This window comes from Gossypium arboreum, chromosome 4 (genome assembly GCF_025698485.1).
Source record: "Gossypium arboreum isolate Shixiya-1 chromosome 4, ASM2569848v2, whole genome shotgun sequence".
Taxonomy (NCBI): Eukaryota; Viridiplantae; Streptophyta; class Magnoliopsida; order Malvales; family Malvaceae; genus Gossypium; species Gossypium arboreum.
This window is the reverse complement of record NC_069073.1, coordinates 33,602,306-33,610,586: the sequence shown is the minus strand read 5'-3', so window position 1 is coordinate 33,610,586 and position 8,281 is coordinate 33,602,306. Positions and strand designations below refer to the sequence as shown.

The 8,281-nt window shown below is 32.5% G+C and overlaps 1 protein-coding gene across 3 annotated transcripts; it reads right to left on the bottom strand.

The window, feature by feature from the left end:
* Nucleotides 1-779: 779 nt before the first annotated feature.
* On the bottom strand, nucleotides 780-8,072 carry LOC108457872 (uncharacterized). 3 transcript variants are annotated; one of them, XM_017757059.2, is made up of 13 exons: nucleotides 7,898-8,066; nucleotides 7,371-7,686; nucleotides 7,173-7,261; nucleotides 6,609-6,717; nucleotides 5,511-5,578; nucleotides 4,469-4,546; nucleotides 3,874-3,938; nucleotides 2,693-2,759; nucleotides 2,400-2,582; nucleotides 1,714-1,770; nucleotides 1,296-1,391; nucleotides 1,053-1,195; nucleotides 780-983 (listed from the first exon to the last, which is right to left on the bottom strand). In XM_017757059.2, the coding sequence occupies exons 2-12, from the start codon at nucleotides 7,681-7,683 to the stop codon at nucleotides 1,055-1,057; spliced, it is 1,266 nt and encodes a 421-aa protein (XP_017612548.1). In that variant the 5' UTR covers nucleotides 7,684-7,686; nucleotides 7,898-8,066; the 3' UTR covers nucleotides 780-983; nucleotides 1,053-1,054. The 3 variants fall into 3 exon arrangements, 2 of the variants coding, with proteins under 2 accessions (XP_017612548.1, XP_052882428.1); XM_053026468.1 differs by lacking the exon at nucleotides 7,898-8,066 and having other exon boundaries at nucleotides 7,371-7,872; XR_008281205.1 differs by lacking the exon at nucleotides 780-983 and having other exon boundaries at nucleotides 1,163-1,195; nucleotides 1,296-1,394; nucleotides 7,898-8,072.
* Between the last annotated feature and the right edge of the window lie 209 nt (nucleotides 8,073-8,281).

Sequence of the window (8,281 nt, the reverse complement as noted above, 5' to 3'; positions counted from 1 at the left end):
CCTTCAAAACTTAATAGCTTCTTCTTTTCTTTTTTTTTCTTTAACCACGAAAATAACTTATTTTAAATAGATATTTTTTAACCCTTGCTACTATAATTTAAAATATTTTTCTTTTTTTTAAAAAAATTATATGAACTATTAAAAAATATAAAACCCTTACAATAATTTTTGTTGCTTGTTAAAAGAAAAGGATTTTATAAACTTTTATACTCAATAAATTACACTATTAATCACTAAATTATAACTTTATCATTAAACTATTCAAAGTTTTCATTTAAATTACTAATCTATTCAAAAGTTTTTATTTAAGTCAATGTGATGTTAATATTTTTAAATGTTTTGCTAGCAAACTCCAAGTGACAATGCAACAATCAATATGATAAACCAATATCCATCGGTAAATAAAAAAACATACCTTAGATCCACATTGATCTAACAAATCAATTTTCTTCGAAATTAAAAAAGTTGTTTAAATTTTAATTTACAAATTTATGACATCTAAAATTATTTCATGAAAAAGAATTACAAAAGATTATAGAAAAAAAAGCTTTCAATTGATACAAGTCATACCATTTCTTTTAACATCCCCATGACTTAAATAAAACTTTTAAATAATTTAATGACCAAGCTACAACCTTTTTTTCGTTAAATGATCAAATCAAAAACTTACCCATAGTTTAATAACTAACAGTACAATTTACCCTTTTATAATTGAATTATATCTGATTTATCTGATTTAAATATAACACGAAATCAATCAAATAAAGATTCCAAAATGCTTTATTATTAAAGCAAGCAAAATCAGAGCGTATTGCTTTTATATTGGATTAAAAGAACACTTGTTAGCTCAAAATGAAAGTTAACAGAAAATTGCCATAAATATCCTTACAATGAAAGACAAACTAGTTATATATATACAATAATAATTGCTGGGTGGGATGCTACACTCCATTACTACAACCTTCTTTCGTGGCTCCACGTCTCTAGACAATACGATAATATTTTTAGATATTAATCACAAATATATATATATTGGTTAAATATAAGTTTACCTTTAATCTGTGACCGGGTGTTCAGAGGAGCTATTGCCTGTGGCAGAACCCTGCTTCCTCTCGGCTTGAAGTGATCGACACAATGATTCAAGCTTATCTTTCTGATTCTTTACCTTCTGTAATTGTTTCTTCATTTGCTCCCGCTACTCAGATCCAAAGAATAAGTTCTCAGTACCCACTTCTTCAAATATATGATAAGTTCCAAAGACTGAAAGCTTTAAAATTCATATATGTCAATCATACCTCTTCCACTAGTTCTATAAGTGTAACATCTGATTTCTCACATTTGCTCTTCATGAATGCATTTTCTTTCTTCAGTTCCTTTATCGATTTTGCCATCTACTTTTACATATAAAAAACGGAAATAGTCATTAACTTCTACATAATTCATAATAAAACCCAATTCTTTACTTCTTTTTTCTAAGTACCCGTTTTCCAGCACTCGGGTCCAATGCATATTTGGACATGAGTAAGGAGATATGATCCTCCACGAACCCTCCAAACATAAGAAAATCTTCAAAAATATTGAAGATACCCATATCATACACCCTGCCCATGTCTGACAGGCCCAAGTGACCAGCTATCATCAAATGGAGCAACAGGAAAATTTGAAATGTAGTGCATTGAGGGAAATGTCTCTCAAAGATTAAGGCACATGTACCTTCTCAATCTCTTGCTTAAATGTTTCAAAGACCTCGTTGCTCTTAAACAATGCATCCTGCAAATCACAAAGATAATGAGATAGGTATGATTATCCTTCAAGCAACACTGGAAATACTAATCTGGCTTCGGCATTGCAGCCTCTAGACAGTTAATATGCAGAGAATGTCTGATAAATGCATTCAATGGTGAGGTTGAAGCACTTCCAAAGCAAAACACCTCAAACATAAAGACGGTTGGTTTATCCCTTAGTCACTCGAGAAGGTATCAAAAAAGCATTCCCCAACTGTTCTGTATATAATAGCACTTAAAACGTCCACAATTTTTCCATCAACAATGGCGCTTAGATTGTAGCCTTCTACTAAATTATTATGCCATAATTTTAGCATTATGTAGGCGAGAATGAAAGGTTCCAAACTATCAAAATACATGAAAAAGCTTAGAAAAATATAAGATATCTGTATCAGACATATACTCATATCCAACACTTAGTTACATCCGAGTACAAGAACATAGTCAATTACCGTAAAAAAGTAGGAGAATAAGTCCCCTTAACTGCTGGATTATCCATCAAGCCATCCAATACAAAGGACTCAAGCACTCGGAACAGAATATTATATTCATCAACCTAAAAGAGAACAAATGCCAACAAAACCAATACAATAAATGACACGGGAAGAGTCAAACCTGAAACTGTTGGAATTTTTCTCCATCAGCCGTCAATTGCAAGCGTAAATTCTTTTCAGTAGCCAATAACTGCGACACTTGTTCTGCGTATACTTTCATCTGCGCTTGTTCCTCAACCAATTTCTCTTCATGTTGTTTAATTTTCAGATTGGCAAGTTGCAGTTCTAGTGTTTTCTGCTTTAGCTGTATCAAAAATCCAAAACGGCGAAAGTAAGTTCAGTCCTCGACAATGGGAACCAATTATTATTTCGAGAAAGAATTCCTTAGATATACCAGGAAATCTGAATCTATACCTTCTGTGCATATTGCTGTTCAGCGAGGGCACATTGATCGGCAAACTCCTTCAACTTATTTCTTAACCTATACATGAAGAATTTCAAATTTTCAATTAATTATGAAGAACAAGCACTAAAACAATATAGGTGAGGATGATGCTTTAAATTCTATGAAATTTTACTCAAAATATCCAACATATCAGGAGCTACTAATGTAAGAAAGATCAAAAGCCCAAATTATTCTAAGTTGGAAAATTCAAAAATTCGGAATGCAGAATAGATGCAACATGATCATTTGAATAACTTTCAGAGTTTGCATTGTAGAGTGGATAGAAAATTGGAGAACAAAAGTGAAAAGATGGAAAATACTTTTTATTTTTTCTTTTCAACAGTGTGCTTTGAAGGAAACTATGTTGCTTCAACTCTTCATTTTTCTTAAAGCACCCATGTCCGATGCATATCAGAACATGGTTATGAAAATATGATCTTACAATGGTCCTCCAAATGCATGAAAAGAAAAACAAAAGACAAGGGAATATAACCAAGTTCAAATCACTCACAAGTTCGAGTAAATATAGGTAGGAAATATGGAAAAGTTGAGAGAAAAAAAAAAAAGTTCTCCTCCATACATGGCTAGGTAAAGAAAAACAAAATTTATATTTAACCTTTGTAAGGTGAGATGAAAAGGTTAAATATCGACAATCCTGTAATGTGCAACATGATTTGCACCTCTTCATTTTCTCTTTTCTTGTCAATATAGAGTGATTTGTTTCTGTGAACAAGCATGGAGAAAATCATCTTTCCTATTGCTCTCATCTCACTTTTCTCTCCTATCAAACACACCTAACATTTATTTTTCTTTCCGCTTTTCCACCCTCCTCTATCCATCCTTCCAATTTTCCACCCTACCAAAAACACAAGCACAACCTTGGCATATTTAGATGTTACCAATCACGAAGAAAAAATGCTATGTTACTTAGACTGATGTACGTACAAGTGTTGGATACGTGTACTTGTCCAACACAAGTATGTTCAATTTTTCTAAGCATTTCATGTATTATTTGGAGGGTCTTCGGAGAGTCATATCTCCATTCCCATGTCAAAAAAAGGTGTCAAACACCAGTACCTAAAAAAAACTCAAAGTCTGAGCAACATAGGAAAAACATATAAGAAGTAGACAAGCATTTCCAGGCTCTTACATCTCATTCTCCTTCAGTTGAGATAGACATTCATCCTTCTGCTCTTCCAGCTTATTGCTCGCGTCCTAAAAAAAATCAAAAACAAAACCCTTAAGAAGTTACTCATAAAATATGTTAAAATGGGGAAAAAGAACTAAAGTTAGACTATTAAAATAAGGTTTCTCAGGATGTTATACGGATGTTGAGGAAATATTTACATTTCCTTTCATGCTAAAACTGAAGAGTCAGGAAGAAAACACAAATACACGTACAAGCACACAAAATCACAGAAAGAGAGACTTCAAAGAACTGAAATATCATGATTCTATAGTGATATGCTAAAATGGAATCATTGTTAAGTATTCATCCAACAATAGATGAAGTTCCAACTCTTGCTTACAAATTTCCATTTCTCTAGCTTTTGGCATATCAACTCCATTGATCTATGCTACATGTATGTTATTTATTTAAGCCCATGCTTCAGGATCAGTCATACATGGTGAAAGAGTTGTATCATAAATCTCCTCATAGTTATATGCTATCTAAAATGTTGGACTATAAAATCAAGGATGAGTTCTTATATAAGTCCGCCTATATCAAAATATGGTCATTAAACCTTGATTGCATCCTGGAACCTGGCTGATAAATCTAATCTTAAGTTCTGTCCTTCGGTCGATACCCGTTTGCATTCGTCCTGCAAAATCACAAACAAATCATCAGTGTTTTCATAAAAAGAAAGTCAAACAAATAGCTTGGAAGTTACAAAGCAGAAATTTGTCAAGGAAGTTGAAGATTTTAAAACAGAAATGGCGATCAATGATCTCTTTAATATATCAAAATGTAGAATAGACATTATGAACAGTAAAATAAAGGAAAGGCGCTTTTCCCATTCTGCAAAATTGTTATACAAATAATATAAAGTTTTATCACTGCAAGTACTACTATAAAATTTGTATGAACAACTTTACCAAGGAAGAGTAGTCGAGAATTTTTATTTATTTCATTTTATATCTGGTCATGCGAAATTGAAAAAAAAAAAAATCACAACCCATGATTGTGCAAGGCTACATCTTCATTATTCTTTAAGTACTGGTATCCAATGCACATGGGCATAGATAGGAGGATATGAGCCTCCAAGGACCTTCCAAAGATGGAAAAACTTGAAAAAGAATTGAACACACCCATGTAGAACATGTACTCGTATCCAAAACTAAGTGTTGGTTGTCAACAATGGCCTTTACAAAACTAAATACACTTCGTTTAGCCTAGCATGAGGGTTCCTACGTTTCTATATTTTAGCAGATTACTCTCTCACCCCCTCTCGAAAATTTATCTACATGGTATCTTTGATGGCCTTTTCAAAATTAAGTACACTTTCATTTAACCTAGTATGAGGGTTCCTACGTTTCTGCATTTTAGCTGCTTACTCTACCACCCTCTCTCTGAAATTTAGCAACATGGTATCTTTGATGGCAGGGTAAATGACCCAAACCAGGAAAGAGGAAGGATAAGAAAAGGGGACAAATTTGAAGGCTAATCTGCAACATGTAACATTATCCAAAGCCCAAAAATACTAGGAACAAAGTGCATCAAGAACAAATACGAAATGTCAAATGTCATTAATCAAAAATTGATAAAAAATCCAAAGAAAAGCATACCATTAACATTTTGTTTTGACGTTGTAACTCCCTACAAAGTGATTCAAGTTTATCTCGAACAGCAATAGCTACAGACAAAGGCAAAGCAAAAGGAAAGAAACAAAAATTAATCTGCCATTAAAGATACATAAAGACATTATAAAATATTTCAATATGTCATATGTGCCTCTTAAATATCTATATCATGCAAGACTTGCTAAACTCTTAACATTCACCTATAGCTTCAAAGTTCAGCTGGTCAAAGTTTTCAAGGAAAAGCTACATTGCTAGGACTATGGTTTGAGTGTCAGATATGGATATGTTCCATTTTTTCAAGATTTTCATATATTTAGAGGAACCTTGGAGGATTGTATTCCCATACCCCTGTGGCCATGTCCTAGAATGGGCTGGACATGAACTTCAAACATAGGTACTTCAAGAAAAATGAAGTGTTGAAACAACCTAGAGGAAAAGAACAAACTAGAAGAGAGAAGTCAAAGACTTTTCTCTTCGATACCACAAAAGAACAGAAGAACCTCTGTAACACTTAACTGCAAAACAACTCATACAATAATAACTCTTTCCAAGAGACAAAGTTAGGTTAAAATATATTTGTTTAAGTCAGCACTATGGTAAGCTAGATGGTTATAATCTTTTGAGAGAAATCATAAGACTTATCACCAACCTCATTCCATGGCAAACTGAAGTGACCAAATGAACCAACAGATTTTCAATTTCTTCATTGGATATATGAATCTTAACTAATTCATTCTTCAAGTTTCTAACACCCAACATGCAGAAACTGCATGTGTCTGGCCTGTAGCCTACATCACTCCAACTCTTCATTTTGGTTGAAGTAACTATATCTAAAACTCATGTCCACATGGATATGGAGATATGACCTCCAAGGATCCTCATACAAATGGAAATATCTGATCATACCTGTGTTGGACACATATCCATATCCAAGACTCATAAGGCTATAGCAGTAGGCAGAAACTAGTATCCGACCTAAAAGTGTTGGTAAAACTTGAAAGAGTCTTAGGTAATTAGATGAATGTGTTCATAGCTATACATGACAAAGACTTTTTGGACATCATAAATGTTATTTCAACTTACCTGCATCTCTTTCTGCAAGAATTTGTTGATATTTCAAAGAGAACTCGAGGAATTCCTTTTCAGATTTGAATGTACGTTTTGCATTCTTGCGTTTTGTTTCGGTGGTTTCCTGAGGAATAAACAGCCCAATTAAGACTAGTGAAAATAACTTCTGAATAAACCGAACATAACTCAGTGAACAGACTATCACATTCTTGAAACTAAAGCAACTTAGTATAGTTATGAACTATCAATGTTGCAACTCAGGAGCTTATCCAACATAAGAAAGCAATTAAAAAAGAAGGGAGATATCTAGAAACACTTTGTGAAATAGACTAACATAGTGAAACATTCAAATTCCTAAAACCAATTATCATATTGTAATCCTTATGAACTGCTATAAGGATTATAATCCAGACAAGACATACTAACTAATCAGACATTATTCTCAGTATAGCAAGGAGACAAAATATGCTTTCCATATAAATAAGCAATAAATACCATTACTCAACTCAATTCGCATACCAAACTACACAAAAGCATAAGAATTTGCAAGAACTTAGTAATGCACTATGATATACTAACTGGTTTTTTATCTTTCAGCGAATTGACACTTTCTGATGAAGATGTTTCTTTCAAAGGAGTCAAAGTTGCTTCTGATACACCTTCAACAGCTGCAAAAATCAACCGATGAGCACTGAAAGGGGGGGAGGGGAATCTACCTAAGTTTCATTTATGGAAAGACAAAATCTCATAAACAAATTGAAATTTAAGAAAATTTACATCTTTCTATACTTTGATACTCCCCTTCAAGATCAACTTTCACCTCAGTGCATTCTAATTTACCATCTACAGAGCCCAAAGAACCATTAAAACTGTCCCCTTCAGACAATGGAAATGGAAATGTTCTTTGCTTTTGGCCCTTGCCTGCTCCAAACTCGGTGGCAACTAAATCCTCTTCTTTATAATCAGATTGCAAAGGCTTTTCTTGTTCCAAAATTGGAGTTTTTGGAGCCAATGAATCTGTAGGACTCTCAACAAAGCCATCTGGTAATGAATCCACCTCAGGAAGATGATTTGCTTCTGGGTTTTCCATTTTCTACCCAAAAAAATGAAAAGTCACTTGATAGACAAAAATAAAGAAAACTCAGATCATAATGAATTTGGGTTTTCATTATAAAAAGCTGAAAGCTCCATTTTTTTTTTTATTTTGCCGATGATTTTTAAGATCTTAACTTTTAAAACACCAATGAAACAACAAATAAATAAAATACAGTAACAAGGAAGGGATGAAATAAAAGGGGGAATACCAGAGATGAAGAAGATGCTAAAACCCTTCTAAAGCGTTGCCGTTTTAATAAAATTTGCCTTTCTTCGTTCTCTGTTCCTCTTACCTCTCTTTTTTCTGTTTTTTTTTTTCGTGTCTTAACTCTTAAAAGTGGATTGTAAGAAGCTGCAAAAATTATCTGATTTCATTTCGTGTCCATTTTTATTCACTTTCAAATTAAGTAATAATTAAATATATTTATTATGATATTCTATTTATAAATTAAAAAAATCGTAACTATTCTAATTAAATAATTTATTTTTAATTAATATTAATAGTTTTATAAGGTGAAATTATATTTTTATTTTTAAATTAGAAAAATAATGAAACGTTAAAAAAATGTATTTCTCAAGTTTAAAATTTTAAC

What these genes read in the sequence shown, in the direction of transcription:
- LOC108457872 (XM_017757059.2), bottom strand. Translation starts at nt 7,683, where the DNA reads ATGGAAAACCCAGAAGCAAATCATCTTCCTGAGGTGGATTCATTACCA. An exon ending in TCTTGCAGAAAGAGATGCAG is followed by an intron (nt 5,579 to 6,608) that starts GTAAGTTGAAAT and finishes CTTTGTCTGTAG; the next exon opens with CTATTGCTGTTCGAGATAAA. An exon ending in TTAAGCAAGAGATTGAGAAG is followed by an intron (nt 1,392 to 1,713) that starts GTACATGTGCCT and finishes ATGTAAAAGTAG; the next exon opens with ATGGCAAAATCGATAAAGGA.